Genomic DNA, 17235 nt, shown 5'->3' on the forward strand with positions numbered 1-17235 from the left:
ACTGTGGAAGGTGACAGTGAGTCCTCACCCAGCTCTGTGGAAGGTGACAGTGAGTCCTCTCCCAGCTCTGTGGAAGGTGATAGTGTGTCCTCTCCCAGCATTGTGGAAGGTGACAGTGATTGCTCACCCAGCGCTGTGGAAGGTGACTGTGAGTCATCTCCCAGCTGTGTTGAAGGCGACAGTGAGTCCTCTCCCAGCACTGTGGAAGGTGACAGTGAGTCCTCACCCAGCACTGTGGAAGGTGACACTACCCAACCCAAGCATGTAGCTCTCTGAATCTTAGATGTCCACCCCCGGGATGGAGGACTGCTGAGCAGAAAGGCCAGCTGCCTGGTTTTATGACTGCTGTAATTGCTACGGGGAACAAGAAAATGGCAGACAAGTTATACAGATATTTTGCAACAGTCCTTATGCAAAATACTACGCTCATCTCATTTATGATCAAGAGTCTGGAGAGGAATTAAGTACCATACCGATCACAAGACTAATAGTATCAAACAAACTAACGGGGCTAAAGACAGTTAAATCCTCTAGCCTTGCTGGCTTGAACCATAGAGATAGTGGATGTATTGTGTGTAAGTTTCCAAAATGATTGGATTCTGGAAAAGTACCAGAGGATTGGTAAACTGCTAAGATACCTTTTCGAAAAGAGAGAAAAGCAAAAAGAGGGTAATTACAGGCCAATACACCTAACATCTATAGTTGGAAAAATATTGGAATCAATTATGAAGGAAGTAAAAGCAGAACATTTTGAAAACCATAATCTAATCAAGCAAAGTCAGGTGGCTTTGAGAAACAGCAATCCTGTCTGACTAATTTATTTCAGTTTTTGAATAAGTCTCAACCAAAATGGATAGAGTGGAACCAGTAGATGTCTTGTATTTGGACTTCCAGAAGGCCTTCAACAAGGTACCTCACAAAAGCCATCAGCTAACAGCCCATGGTGTTGGAAGTAGATATTGGTGTGGATATGAATTGGCTCATAGGCAGGAAACAGCAAGTGGGGATAAGGGTTTTTAGTTCAGGTTAGTGACCTGAGACCAGTAGGGTTTTGCAGGGATCAGTGCTGTCAAATGTTTACAATATACATTAATGACTGGGAGGAAGAACATGAATGCACTGTAGCCAAATTTACAGATAGCACAAAAGTAGGTGGAAAGGCAGGATGCAAGCTGGATGCAAACAGTTTACAGAAATATTAATAGATTAAACCAGCAAAAAATGTAAGCAAATGCTGTATATTGTGGGAAAATGAGAAGTTGTTCATTTTAGAAGGGACAACAAAATAGCAGAAAATTATTCAAGTCGAGAATAATTGCAAAAAGCTGCAACACAAAGGAACTTGGGGGTATTTGTGCACGAAATGCAGAAAGTTAACACACAGGTGCAGCAGGAATGCTAATGGAATATTCATCCTTATTTCAAGGGGTTGGGAATAGAAATCTTACTGCAACTGTACAAGGTTCTAGTGAGACTACATATGGAGTATTGTGAGCACTTTTGGTCCCCTTATCATTTATGTTATTATTATTATTGAAACACATTATTTCATTGAATGTGGTTCAGAGAAAATTCCTAAGATGATCCTCAATATGGACAGATTACTTTATGAGCAAAGGTTAAACCGGTTGGGATTGTACTTATTGAAATTTAAAAGAATGAGAGGTGATCTCAATGAAACAGATAGGATTCTTAAAGGACTTGAGGGGTAAATGTTGAAAAGATGTTTTCCATCATGGGAGAGTCGAAGATCAGAGGGCATAGTCTCAGAATAAAGATGCACCCTTTGAGACTGAAATGAATAAAAATTTCTTCAGAGGGTTGAGAGTCTTTGGAGCTCATTGCCGCAGACTGTGTATATTTAAGGCTGTGATAGTTTGATTCTTAATCAGTAGGGGAGTCAAAGGTTTGCAGAAATGACAGGAAAGTGCTCATGAGGAATGTTGGATCAGCTATGGTCCTATTGAATGGTGGAGCCTGGCTTGAGGGGACAAATGGTCTATTCCTGTTCCTATTTAGATTAGATTATATTCCCTACAGTATGGAAACGGGCCATTCAGCCCAACAAGTCCACACTGACGCTCCAAAGAGTAACCCACCCAGACCTATTGCCTTACCCTATATTTACCCCTGACTAAAGCACATAACACTACGGGCAATTTAGCATGGTTAATTCACCTGACCTGCACATCTTTGGATTGTGGGAGGAAACCGGAACACCCAGAGGAAACCCACGCAGACATGGGAGAATTGCAAACTCCACATAGACAGTCGCCCGAGGCTGGAATTGAACCCAGGTCCCTGGCATTGTGAGCCAACAGTGCTAATCACTGAGCCACTCTTATGGTTTATAGGAAGGTAGAGAACTGGAGCTGTGTTATCCAGAGCATCTAGTTAAAAAATGCAGAGCAAAGTGCTCTGAACATCAGAGATGGTGAAACTTGAACTTACTTTGCTGACAAATACTTTGGATTTACTGACCGACAAGGTTCTATAAAACAGTGGGCGACAGAGATAGTGAATGCACTGATTGTGATTTACAAAAATTCTAGATTCTGGAATGGTCCTAGCAGATTGGAAGTTAGCAAATAAGACACTTATTCAAGAAAGGGGAGAGTGAGAGGATAACACTATAGACCGGTTTAACATTCAGGGATATGCTAGAATCTATTATCAAGAAAGCCGTTTCAAGGCACTTAGGAAATCATATGATTAGGGAGCGTCGCCGTGGATTTATGTAAGGAAAATCCATTTTTTTTGCGGATATAACTAATACATGAGATAAATGGGAACCAATGGATGTAATATATTTGGATTTTTAGAAGATATTTGACAAGGTACAGCTCAAAAAATAGTTTGCGGAAGATAAGCATTTTTGAAGATGGGGATAATATCTTAAATTAGATACAGGATTGACTAAAGAATAGAAAACAATTGAAATAATCATGGTTATTTCAGGTTGGCACATTGTTAATGGTGGGGAACACTAGGATCAGTGCTGGAATCTCAGCAATTTATAATCTCATATTAATAACTCGCATGAAGCAATCAAATATAACATACTCAAGTTTGTTTCTGAGTGCTAGGCTGTTATATGAATCTGCAAAGATCTATAGATGGGCATTTGGGAGGCAAATCGAGTGTAATGCGTGGACTGGAAGGATATTCGTTTTGGTAAGATGATTAGAAAAGCAGAATAATTTTAAATTGTGACAAAGTAATTTATGTTGGTGTTCAGAGGGATTTGCGTGAGTTTTATACATGAAACACAACATTAGCATAAAGGAACAGCAAGTAATTAGGAAGGCCAATGGTATATTGGCCTTTATTGTAGGGAGCGTGGAGTCCAACATTGTGGAAATCTTGCTGTTATAGTGATTGCACACTGGACTACTGTGTACAACATTACTCCTTTTACCAAAGAAAAGATATCCAGTGTAAGTCTGTTGGACAGAGATGTTGGGATGTAAAGAGTGTAATAGCATTGTAGCTGGATGGCATTAATAGGAAAACTCTTCTATATATCTGATTGCACAATGAAGTTTTAAGACAGAATTACCTCTTTCGGAGCCATGAGATCTCCATGCTATAAGTGAACTGGAGATGTATTGAAATGCGTGTTCACCCAGGGTGGGGTGCAATAAAATTTCACTCGATTGATTTCTGGAATGAAAGAGGACTGCCATATGAGGAGTGCTCGAGTACAGTAGGCTGGTACTTGCTTTGGTTTAGAACAATGGGAGGTAAATCATACTGGTGTAATACTGAATGGTGTAATTTCTAAAAGGCTGGAGAGTCAAGAAGAAAGGTGCTTTATTTCAAGATAAGGGATCAGTTAGGACTGAAAAGAGGAATTTCTGCACTCTGGTTTGTGAATCTTTAGAATTTGTTGCTGTGGAGAGTTATGAATACTCGTGGTTGGAAAAAAATTAAAGAGTATGCTTTTGGACACTAAAGGAACTCTGGGATTATAGGGTAAGAAGAAGTGATGGTGAGGTGAAAGGACATGTCTCATTGAGCAGGTTCAACAGGTGAATGGCCTATTCATGGTCCTGTCTCTTGTGTTACTTTTTTCTCTTGGGTGGCTAGCCTCCTTATATAGCTTGAAGAAGAGTATGTTAGGAAAATAACAAAATAACTTGTAAAGTGTAAAACCCAGCATAATATGCTCGGTTCTGTGAGTTATACACTGTCAATGCTTAACAGGATAATTGCTGCTTTTGTTTTTAATCAGCTCCACCACGATTGCTGGAATTGCCTCTGCTGTCCTCCTGTTCATCGTTATCATTGGGATTCTGGTTTGTTGTTTCTTGTGTTCCTGCTGTTACCTGTACCGTCGGCGACAACAGATGAGGCTCCCCTTCACAGGTCAGTGAGCCAACCCGGATATAACCTCACAGTTCAATCAATCAGTCAGACAGACACCGAATGAACACAGAAAGCTCTGGTAACCTCTGTGGAGAAAGAAACAGCAGTTCATTGCCTCAATCTTCTGATTAGGTAAAGGGGATAGGCTGCCAGGTGGGTGAAAAGATAATTTGCCAGGAGGGTGAAGGGTACAGGTGTCAGATGAGTGAAGTGGTAGGATGCCCAGGTGGTTGATGTTGAGAGGCTCCAGGCAAATGGGAATAGGGGGGTGGGGTTACACTTGTTGACAGTGAGTGCAGGGAGAGTAAGCTGCCAGCTGAATATGGGATAAGGGTACTGGTGCACTGTGGGACCAAGGGGTGTGTGTGAGAGTCTGTGAGGACCAGGAATCTGTGATAGGGAGGGGTGTTAGTCTGGGGAATTACTGGTGAATCCAGGGGTGGGGAATGTGACAACTCCGAGGTCACTCAGGAGCTTTAAGCAGGTTTTTAATCTTCTAACCTGCCTTGGATAACTATTCAGACTGGTCAGTGCAAACCTTCTAAACTCTCCAACTAACTTTTCCAGAAGGTTCCATAGTTCAGCTAATCCCAACTGGATATCTCAACTGACTGATAATTTCCATGGAGTCAGCTGCATGAGGAACATCCTTATGATCCTAATGCACAACTCAATCTTCTACTCTGCTACTAGACCCAACGTACCCTCCCCTTCCACAACAAACCACCCTGATTCCCCATACATGACCCAACTCCACCTACCACAACTCAACCTGAATTCTGCCAACCTCAGACTGCAGCACCCCATTGTCAACCCAACCCGAATCTCTACCTGCCAACATCCCAACTGGATGCACTCCCTCCTCACTCACCAGAACACAACCAGATCGCACCCACATAACACAGCGCAACTCAATCTCCCTCCTCCACAACACAACCCGACCTCCTCCCCTCAAAGCGCACCCTGATCTGTCTCATCACAACCTAACCGAACACCCAGCTCACTCACCTGACAACTCCCATGACATGATTACTCCTCCAACAAACCCCCAAAACTAATTTGACTACCCCTGATAATGACCGAACCTATACAGACTTCCAATTCCTGACTATCTTCTTAGCCTACCCAAAAACTCACTTTGACCTAGCTTGACCCCTATCTCTGGCCTGACCTCTCTGCGTTGCTTGATTCCCCTCCCTCGCCTGATTTCTGTCCCCAGCCTGACCCTCTCCCCAGCCTCTCCCCTTTCCTAACTCCTCTCCCAAACCTAACCCTTGCCCACAGCCTAGCCCCTCTTTAGCGTGCATACGCCCTCTCCTGATGTGATTTCCCCCCCCCACAAACAGACTATTCCCTTCCTGTGCTGACTAACCTCACCGAGGTAACTTACTCCCTCCCGAGCTAACTGCCATGTCCCTCCACAAGTTAACTGCTTCCCTCCCCGAGCTAACAAGGCTCTCCCTGAGCTGACTATCTCCCTCCACAAGTTAACTACTTCCCTTTCCAGATCTAACTACTCCTCCTTGAGCTGACTAGCTCCCTCCACAAGCCATCCGCTTCCCTCCCCAAGCGAACTACCCCTCCCTGAGCTGACCAATTCCCTCCATGTGCTAACTACCCTTGCCCAAACTAACTGCCCCCTCCCTGACTTGACTACCCTCCTGCCTGAGCTAAATACCGTCTTCCTGAATACTGGGAGGCGGTGTGAACTGTGAGGAGGATGCAGAGATGCTTCAATGTAATTTGGACAAATTGAGTGAATGGTCAAATGCATGGCAGATGCAGATAAATGTAAGATTATCCACTTTGGAGGCAAAAAAAGTAAGGGAGATTATTTTCTGAATGGCAGTAAGTTGGGAAAGGAGTGATGCAAGATGACTTGGGTGTCCTTGTACACTAGTCACTGAAAGTAAGCATACAGGAGCAGCAGGTGATGAAGAAGGCAAACAATGAGAGGATTCGACTACAGGAGCAGGGATATCTGATGACAGTTATACTGGGCCTCGATAAGTGTACACCTGCAATATTGTGTGCAGTTCTGGTCTGCGTATTTGAAGAAAGATTTTCTTGCTGTACAGTCAAGGTTTACCAGACAGATACATGAGATGGCAGGACCTTTGGCTGAAGCGACAGTAGATTATTTAGGACAATTTTCACTGGGGTTTAGAAGAATGAGGGGCATTCTCAGAAATCTATAAAACTCTCACAGCACTAGACAGGATAAATGCAGGATAGGTGCTTCTAACGACATTGGAATCCCAAACAAGAGGTCCCAGTTTAAGGATATTGGGTCAGCCATTTAGAAATGAGATGAGAAATGTCTTCACCCAGGAAGTGGTGAGTCTCCAGAATTCTCTACCACAGAAAGCAGTTGAAGCCAAAACATTGCATGTTTTCAAGGAGTTCAACAAAGTTGTTAGGGCTAAAGGGAGCAAAGGGTATGGAGAGAAAGTGGGAACAGTGGACAGAAGGACTGAGTTGTATGATTAGCCATGATTACATTGATTGGTGGTGCAAGCTGAGGACTAAATGGCTTACTGCTGATCTGATTTTCTATGTTTTCATGACTAACCCTCTCCCAAGCTGACTATCCCTGAATCAACTATCCACTTGCCTACCGACACATTTTGTCCATCTCCCCCATCCTATGCACTTGCCCTACTCACTTCAGCCATTCCCCTTTACCCACTTACTTATATACCCATTTACTCATGCAGATAATATCCCCTCAAACATTCAAAGGCTGGATCTTTAAGCTTAACATTCAGCAGCTAGCCATTAACAGGTCTTCCTGACCCTACCCCATTCTGGAAGAGTTCTCTAATAGATGCTGCATGTTTCTGTCGCAGCTGGGATCGGAGGTTGCCAGGAAAATGTGCAGCATCATTGGCTCAGGAAACTTCTGACCACAATGTCAGTCTGACCATCATTGACATTATACTCAGACAATTTTGGTCAATCACTTGTCTTCCTTTCAGATGCTGGCAGCTGCATAAGATTTCTCTTGAAGCCATTCAGAGCCAATCTTGTCAGGTCAGTGAGCCAATCAGAACCATTCTTCCCAGATCAATGAGCCAATCAGAATCAATTTCCCAGGTCAGTGAGCAATCAGCACTGAAAACAATAAACGCTGGAGGTCACAGCAGGTCAGGCAGCATCCATGGAGAGAGAGTAAGCTAACACCATCCTTCCAGATCAGTGAGCAAGCTAACACCATCCTACACAGGTCAGTGAACCAATCAGAACCATCCTTCCCAGGTTTGTGAACCAATCAGAATGTACAATCTGCTAGTGTATTCAGTAGAGATTGGAAGAAAGAGCAAGTTGAAGTGTGGCTGGAAAGTTAGAACAGGATGGAGGGGTTTAGATTCTGGTAACATTGGGATCAGTTCTTGGGAAGGTGGGTCCTGCCAAGCTGCATGGCCAGGACCGGTATTGCAGTGGGAACTTTGTTAGTGCTGCTTGGAAGGGTGATCAGCAGCTGAGCTCAAATGCAAAAGAGAATAGAAGCTGAAATGTAAGTCAAGAATGAATGAACAAGTGTAGAAGAGAAAGCAAAGATAAAAAAAAGGACAACAAAGGGATTGTTCAGTAATCAATGCAGTGAGTCTCATGAATCTGCCAGTTTGATTCAATAGCACATACTTCATCATGCTGTAGAAAAGGGCTGGGACGGCAGCTCAATGTTCCTGGTTACCTTGTTTTCGGACAAGTTAGAGAGGGGGATGAGAAGGAGGGGGGAGGTTTGCAATATTGGCAAAACAGACAGGTGTAAATTGAGGAAGAATGATAGCTCAAAGGAGCATTAAGTGAGGCCACAAGGGTTTGAACTGAGGAATAGAAAAGGGGCAGTTGCACTGTTGAGCATTTACTATCGAGTCCCAAACAGTCAAAGGGAGACAAAAGAGCAAACGTGTATACACTTGTTCATTCATTCTTGACTTACATTTCCAGCTTCTATTCTCTTTTGCATTTGAGCTCAGCTTCTATTGTTTCTATATTTCACATGTGCTCATATTAACTGAAATAAATTCAGTGTTACAAATACTTGATTTCATAAGTCATATGTTTTAGAAGATAACTTTCAGTTTTCAGAGTGGAATTTAAAGTCAAGATAAATAGAAAACTCTGGATTTGCTCCATATTTTGAAACTGTCAATGGTTCCCTCAATACAGGTAAGATCCTCTTAGCATCCACTCTGTTAATTGCACTCAGAATCCTATTTGTTTCATTACAATCACCACTCATTCGACCTAACTCCAGTAAGCATTGTCCCAACCTCATCAACTTTTCCTCATAAGACAAAACCTTCATCCCAGGAATCAGCTGAGTGAACTTTTCTGTTCTGCTTCCAAAGCTTGTCTATCCCTCCTTAATAAGTAAGGTGACCAGAACTGTACATAGTACTCTAGGTGCAGTCTCAACGATGCCTTGTACAGTTTTGCATACAACCACACCATAAGACCATAAGATTTAGGAGAAGAATTAGGTCATTTGGTCCATTGAGTCTGCTCCACTATTTGATCACAGCTGATATGTTTCTTAACACAATTCTCCTGCCTTCTCCCCATAATCTTTGACCCCCTTATTAATTAAGAACCTATCTATCTCTGTCTTAATGCAATCAATAGCTTGGCCTTCACAGCCCTCTGCAGCAATGATTAACCACCCTCTGGCTGAAGAAATTCCTCCTCATCTCAGTTCTAAAGAGTTGTCCCTTCACTTTCAGGCTGTGCTTTGGGTCCTAGTCTCTCCCTCTAGTGGAAACATCTTCTCCATGTCCACTCTATCTAGGCCTCTCAGTATTCTGTAATTTCAGTCAGTCCCACCCTCATCCTTCTAAACTCCATCGACTACAGACCCAGAGCGTTATGAACCACTCCTCACCTTCCGCATCCTTCATCTCTGGGATCATTCTTGTAAATCTCCTCTTGACCCCTCCAAAACCAGCGCATCTTTTCTTAGATATGTGGCCCAAAACTGCTCACAAGTTAGGAGCAGGAGTAGGTGATTCGATCCCTTGAGATTGTTCCACTATTCATTACAATCATGACTGATCTGATTGTAGCCTTAACTCCACTTTCCTACCTTCCCTCAGTAATGTTAGATTCCCTGTAATTGAAGAACATATCTACCTCGAACTTAAAAGTATTCAATGATCCCTCTACCGCTGTCTGGAAAAGTGAGTTCCACAGACTTTTCTTCCTCCGAGAAGAAGCTTATCATCTTCATCTTAAATGGGTGACACCATATTTTTAAATTGTGCCCTCTAGTTCTAGTCTCTACAACTAAAGAAATATCCTTTCAGCATCCAGACTGTAAAATCCCCCTCACAAACATAAATAAGACCACCTCTTTATGCTTCTAAACTCCAAACGATACAGCGCCAGTCTGTTCAAGGCCATTAGATCTGGGGACCTCGTCAGCCTTTAATCTATTAGTTCTCCTAGTGCCTATGCTCTAATAATTATTGGGATGGTTACTCTCTACCACAGTGAAGACAGATATAGAATATTTGACTGTGCCATTTTTTTTTTTCCTTTTATCAATTCCAAAGTCCCATCCTCTACTGGACTAATGCTGACTTAAAATTCGTTTTGAACCTTGTACTGTCTGTTTTTGTACCTCTTGGTAGTTTTCTCTCATCATCACATTTCTCTCATTTTACTTACCTTTTAGTCACTCTTTTCTGTTGCTAAAATGTGTCCAATATTCTGGCCGAATACCACTAACCTTTGCAGCTTTGTACACCTTTTCTTTCAATTTGATATCACTCATAGCTTTCTTAGATAGCTACAGATGGGCATTCCTTCTGCTAGATTTTTTTTTCTTTCTCAGTGGGATACATGTTTGTTGAGAGTAAAGAATTGTCTCCTTAAATGTCTGTCACAGCTTCTCTATCATCCTCCGTTTTAACCTATTCTCCAATTCCACTTTAGCCAACTCTATCTTCGCACATTTTTAGTTAATTTTTGTTGTTATTGATGCTGTCACAAACTGAATATAAAACCTCACCATGTTATATTCATTGTTCCCTCGAGGACCCATTATTGCAAGGTCTAGAATTAATTCTATCTCATTACATATTACATCTTCACTCCCATTTAAGATGGAGATGGTAAGTTTTTTAATTGAGGAAGGAAAGTCTGCAGAACTCACTTTTCCAGACATTGATAAAGATGGGACATTGAATTCTTTTAAGTTGGAGATAGGTAGATTCTTCATTTACAGTTCATTACTATAAACTGTTAGGTTCCAGAATGGTCTAAGAAATTGTCCTTAACGTACACTATGAATCCATCGTCCAAGTCTTGATTTGTCTAATTGATATGAAGATTAAAGTTATCCACAATTATTGCACTATTTGAAGTGACCATCAGGTTAAACCATCACAAGTCATCTCTGTCTAATGAGAGATGTTGCCCAGGTTGGAGGGTTTGAGCTACAGGCAGAAGCTGAATAGGCTGGGGCTATTTTCTCCAGAGTGTCAGAGGGGGAGGGGTGACCTTAATGAGGTTTATAAAATCATGAAGGGCATGGGTAGGGTGAATAGTCAAGATTTTTTCCCCAGGATAGGGGAGTCCAAAACTAGAGGGCATAAGTTTAAGGTGAGAGGGCAATGATGTAAAAGGGCAGTGATTTCACCCAGAGGGTGGTGTGTGTATGAAACAAGCTGCCAGAGGGGATGGTGGAGATGGGTACAATTATAACATTTAAAAGGCATCTGGATGGGTATAGGAATAGGAAGGGTTTGGAGGGGTTATGGTCCAAATGCTGGCAAATGGGATAGATTAATTTAGGATATCTGCTCAGCATGTATAAATTGGACTGAAGGGTCTGTTCTCATTCTGTACATTGCTGAGATTGTGTGTGTGTGTATATATATATATATGAGTGATTGTCAGTTATATGTGAGTAATGTGTGTGAGAAAATACAATTGTGTGTTGTGTAATTGTCAGTATAATTGTGATTATTTGTTCTAGGTCAAAGGGAGGTGACACGCAGTTTCCCAATGCAGCCAGCCAATCCATCCAACATGCCCTCAGGTGCATACCCTCCGTATCCAACAGCTCCTGCCTACGGTGTTCCAGGTAATTTTGAATTAATATAAGCAATGAGCTCCCATTCTTTCGCTTATTTAAAATGCATCAAATATCCCAGTTCTGATGGAATACTATTGATTAAAATTTTTTATTTTATTTCTCTCTCCACAGTTGCTGCCAGATCTTCTGATCTCCAGCATTTGTAGGATTTTGTTTTTGAGTTGAAGTGAACCATGGTTTGAATCTAACATTACAGAATGAAGAGGGAGAGTGGGATTGAGACAGGAGTGGGCAGCTTTCTAATTCGAGACCTTGCAATAATGGGTCCTCGAGGGAACAGTGTATATAACATGGTGAGGTTCTATAGTCAAGGTCCACAGTAGTTGTCTCCCTGCGAGAGCACACTATTCAGCTTTCTCTGCACGTACAACTCAACAAACAGAATTCAGAGTGAGAAATATTTGATATGTTGAGTTCCACGAGAAGTATTGTAACAATGTTCATTTTGTCTGAACGGCCTGAGCTTATTATTTTTTATTCTAATTTTTGTAATATCAGGTTCAACTTTTTTCATTTTTTCAAGAAAAAATATATTGTGGATGTTGGACAAAAGCAAAACAGAGACTGCTGGAGAAACTCAAGCATCTGTGGAAAGCAAAATGAAATTAATGTTTCAGATCAATGACTTTTCATCAGAATTGGGAAAACTCAGGGATATCCTAGTGTGAAAACCAGAGCAGGTTAAATAAGTGGAAACTAGACAGATGAGAAATGTAAAGGAACTAGGGTTTGAATCTCAAGATTTTCTGGCGAAGTGCGAGATGCATCGAGTTTTTTTGAGGGATTCTCGCTGCAGGCACCATAAAATTTTAGAATCATAGAATCACACAGCATAGAAATAGGCCCTTCAGCCAGCCACCATGGCTATGCCAATCAACGAGAATCAAACTATACTAATCCACCTTACCTGCACTTCATCCATAGTCAGCAATGCCCTGGCATTTTAAATGCTCATCCAATACTACTTAAATGTTGCGGGAGTACCTGCCTTAACTACCCTCTCAGGCAGCACATTCCATATTTCTCGCACCCTCTGAGTGAAAACATTTTATTCTCAGATCTTCTGTAAGCCATTTACTACCCACCTTAAACTTAAGCGATCTGTCCTTAGTCATGTCTGCCATGGGAAAAAGATTCTCATAATCTACTCTGTCTGTTATAATTTTGTATACCGCAGTTAGATCATAAAATCCCTGCAGTGTGGAAAGAAACCATTCAGCCCATTAGGTTAGCAGTGATCCTATGAACAGCATCCCACCCAAACCAGTCCCCTACCCTTTCTCTGTAACCCTGTATTTAGCATGGCTAACCCACCGATCTTTCACATCCCTAGTCACTATGGATGATTGAGCACCTAACCTGCACATCTTCAGACTGTGGAAGGAAACTGTAGCACCTGGCAGAAACCATGCAGGCACAGGGAGAACATACAAATGTTCCAAATTTTGCTAACCTTTTTAAAATTGCTACAAACTAAGTGATGGATTCACCATCGTGCTGATTGTGTTTATGGAATCTGAACATTTCAGCAGTCCCAGTTTTGGAGATAAATGATTCTGTAGGATTCACTCTATTTTTGAAGTTGTGGAACTTGGATTCTCTGACTATAATAGTATCCGCCGAAGGTTAAACATCAATACCTTCATAATGCACAGGAACACAGGGACAACTATATCAGCTTCAGTTTTGCTAGCTTTCACAAGATAATGGAATCTCTCTGTGTTGGGATTCCAGCTCTGTATTTTCAGCAAACAGTCCAACAGTGCCAAAATTTCTCACCATTTCTGTTTTTTACAAAAATGACAAGAACGTGTATAGCACCATGTACAACAAAAATGTTATGTTGGTAATATATTTGTGGGTCAACATCTCTAGCTGAAGACTTTGTGAAGAGTACTTGTTATTCACAGTGTTTCTTCAGGACAGAGCGTGTGGTGAGCTTCTGCACGGTTAATCTCTTTCCTGGGGTGATTTTTTTTCCCCTCACTATCTGCGTCTGATGTCTTTTGATAGCTTTTCTCCTTTTAATCAAAGTGTCTGTGCAGATTTTCAATGTTAGTTGCCAATGTGCTCTGTAGTGTAAGTCCTGTATGGCTGCACGTGGATACCAGTATGATCATGAGGAGATGGCAACTATCAGATGCTAATGTCTGTGGACAAGGGATGTGTGTGGCTGATGCCCATGGATCGTGCCCTGAGATGTTGGTTGATTTGAGCAACTCATGGCAAGCTGAATTCGCCAGGTACCTGTTCTGACTTGCAGCTCAGGAATTCTTGATGTCTGGCTTGTTTAGCATGATAGAAAACTGAATATTAATTGGGTGGATTAAGAGTGGCTCAGTGGTTAGCACTGCTGTCTCATATGCCAGGGACCCAGGTTTGATTCCACTCTTGGTGATTGTCTGTGGGGAGTTTTCACACTCTCCTTGTGTCTGCGGGGGGTTTTCTCTGAGTGCTCCAATTTCCTCCCACAGTCAAAGGATGTGCAGGTTAGGTGAATTGACCATGCCAAATTCCCCAAAGTATCCAGGGATGTGGTAGGTGAGGTGGATTAGCCATGGGATTTGTAAGGTTACAGGGATAGGATGGGGGGGTCTGGGTGATTTGTTCTTTATAGGGTCGGTGTGGACTCGATGGACCGAATGGTCTGCTGCCACACTGTAGCGATTCTATAATTCAATAATTCTACAAATTGCAGCTTTAACAAGGTGTTTAAGATGCTACAGTTCCCTTTAATTGACAATTTTCTGCTGCCTTGTAAGAACCTCACCTCACTGTTTGGTCCAAATATAAAATGTACAGCGAGTTTCCCCTGCCATTGCAATGGGCTGTGCAGACTCCTTGCACGATTTTGCTACAAATCTCACAATAGCCCAAGCCCCAAAAGATTCCATCTAAGATGTGTATTTAGAAAAGATGTGAATGCAGAACGGAGAATAGCTGAAAAAGAGAGAAAAATAAAAATTGACAAATAGAGAGACTAGAACACCTGCTGGCAGTAGGTGTTCTAGTCAGAAAATGTTGAACTCAAATCTGGGAGTTTGAAAAATGCCAAATGCCAAATCAGAACACAAAGTGCAGTCCCTCAAACCTCACTGAAGTTTCCCTGGAACCTTGCCACAGGGCCCAGGACAGAGACAGAGATCTCAGAATGAGAGCAACTTGGAGTTTAAAATGAGCAGCAACTTGAAAGTGTAAAATCATGCTTGCAGACTGAATGGAGCTGTCTGGAGCCTTAACCACCCTACCCTCTCACATGCCTGGCATCTACCACCCTCAGCCCTCAACTACTAATCTTACACACTTCTGTCCTTGTCAAAAAGGCTTTGGACATCTAAACCCCCGGATATTGCAGTCAGTGTGGTATAAATGGGCATGATTTGTCCTCCAGTGTTATTCCTACACTGGATGTGCTGGAAGGCTTCTTGAATAGTACTTGACGTTTGATGAAATCAGATTTGGAGTTTCAGGGAATAATAGATAAAAATAAATGCAGTGACAGTCCTGAGTGTGAGCTTGGAAAGTTGGTGAGTGACGGAATGCGATGCAGTGAGGGAGAAAATCAATTCTAAGTCACTGGCAGATTAAACACGAAAAACATGAGCACCACAATGTAGCAGAGTGGTGAGCGAGACAAAAAATACAGAGATTTTGAAAAGCTTCAGAGGAGAGACAACGTGACGATGGGGGAGAGAAATGGCTGAGATGACAGAGAGCGCGACAAGAAGGGAGTCAGGATGTGAGGTAAAAAGGAGCAGGAGTGGTGTAGTGAGACAGGATGTGAAGAAACCAACAAGACTGGCAGAGGTAAGTGGCAAGTGGAGAGGTAGAGGGAAGGGATAGAGTGGTGAGAGGGAATAGAGAGAGAACAATAAGATGGAAGAGGAAGGAGAGAATAGCAAGATGGTAGAAATGGAGAGAGTGGTGAGGGGGTAGAGATCTATGAGAGAGGAAACAGAGTGGCAAGAGGGGTGAAAGAAAAGACATAAAGTGTAGCAAGTAGCTGGAGCGAGGGGATTCTGGACACGAGTGAGTGTAGTGAAGAGTGGGGGGAGTGGTGAGAGGAAAGGTAAAAGGGTGACAGAAAGGGGACAGAATCATTGACAAACTGGGATAGAGAGAAAGGGGAGGGAGAAAGAATGGTGAAAGCAGAAAGAAAGATGGCAACAGAAAGGGAGAGGGCAGTGAGGGAAGGAAATGGAAGAGTGCACTGAGAAGGGAAAGTACGCTTGTGAGAACATGAGAAAGAGAGGAGTACAGGAGATTTATGAGGTGGATGGAGCTATCCACTTGAAAATTTAGACATTGCAGCAAATGGGTAGATGATTGGTTGCTGAATATTTTGTAATTTTGTCACTTCTGTAATTTATTATTAATTCCGAGGAAGGAATGTGATATCACTGTTATAAGTTGAGTATTTATTGTAAGGGTTGTGTACAAATAGCTAGATTGAATTACTGCTTCTTAAAGAAGGAATATGAACAGAAATCTCTTAATTATTAAGTTTATAGCAGACGAAAAGGAACTGATTGAGAATGGCTGAGTAATTCCACGTTCCAGTCTCCAGTTCTCAGGGTCGGTTAGCTCAGTTGGTTGGATGGTTGGTTTGCAAAGCAGTGTGATGCCAACAACATGGATTCAATTCCCATCATTGGCTGAGATTACCATAAAGGACTCTCATTCTGAACCACTCCCTTCACTTGAGGTATGGTGGGTCTCAGGTTAAATCACCACCAGTTGTCTCTCTCTCTCTCTCTCTACTGAGAGAGCAGCCGTATGGGCTGGTAATTCTATGGTGACACACAAAAAAGTAAATAATCCAAAAGGAAGCTTAATGCCTGGCAGGAAAGCTTGGCTGCATGGAACACCTATATCCACTCGATTGATTTATTTATTGTCATATGTACCTAGGTACAGTGAAAAACTTTGTTTATGAGTAGTGCAGTCAGATCATAAGCAAGGACATACAGATCATAGGGTGAAAAAAGACTAGACAGAAGCACACAAGTTACCTTGCCCAGGGCGTGTGCTAGGCAAGGTCAGCATTATTTGAAGTTAGAGAATACATTCAGCAGTCTAATAACAGCAGGGAAGAAGGTGTTCTTGAATCTACTTGTGTGTGTGTGTGTGTGTGTTCAAACTTGTGCACCTTCTGCCTTATGGAAGAAGTTGTAGCAGAGCACTGCCGGGATGCAATGGTGCTTTGATAATGTTCACAGCCTTTCCGCAGCAGCAGGCCATAGAAATGGAGTCCCTATTTGGCAGGTTGGCTTCCGTGATGATCTGGGCCATACACACGACCTTGTGCAGTTTTTTTTACCGTCCTGGGCACAGCAATTGCCATACCAGGCTGTTTCCGGACAGTATGCTTTCAATGGTGCAATTGGAATCGTTGGTGAGAGACCTTGTGGATGATGTTGGCATCGTAAATGGAATCCATGGATGGAAGGTTGGCTTCCGTGATGGTGTTGGGCTGTGAGGGCCCTTGTGAACAAACCTGAGGGAAAGAAAACAAGTCGACAAACAAAGGTTGAAGTACAAAAGAAAACCTAAGAACAGATGGTGGGCAGAAAGAGAGCAGGAAATCCAGTAACTTACCAACAGCCACAATGTGTGTAGATTCTTTAGTGCAGTCAGAGAGTCATAAAGTTGTATAGCAAGGAAACAAACTCTTTGGTCCAAATCGTCCATGCCGACCAGATATCTTATATTAATCTGGTCCCATTTGCTAGCATTTAGCCAATATCTGTCTAAATCCTTCC

At 42.3% G+C, this 17235-nt stretch overlaps 1 protein-coding gene across 1 annotated transcript in view; it reads left to right on the forward strand.

The window, feature by feature from the left end:
• Positions 1 to 17235, forward strand: part of shisa4 (shisa family member 4) — a 63140-nt gene that overhangs the window by 18551 nt on the left and 27354 nt on the right. The window contains exons 3-4 of the mRNA XM_043717097.1: positions 4235 to 4368; positions 11354 to 11461. Of these exons, the coding sequence (XP_043573032.1) occupies positions 4235 to 4368; positions 11354 to 11461 (242 nt within the window). The remainder of the gene's footprint in view (positions 1 to 4234; positions 4369 to 11353; positions 11462 to 17235) is intronic.

Source organism: Chiloscyllium plagiosum, chromosome 26 (genome assembly GCF_004010195.1).
Source record: "Chiloscyllium plagiosum isolate BGI_BamShark_2017 chromosome 26, ASM401019v2, whole genome shotgun sequence".
NCBI lineage: Eukaryota > Metazoa > Chordata > Chondrichthyes > Orectolobiformes > Hemiscylliidae > Chiloscyllium > Chiloscyllium plagiosum.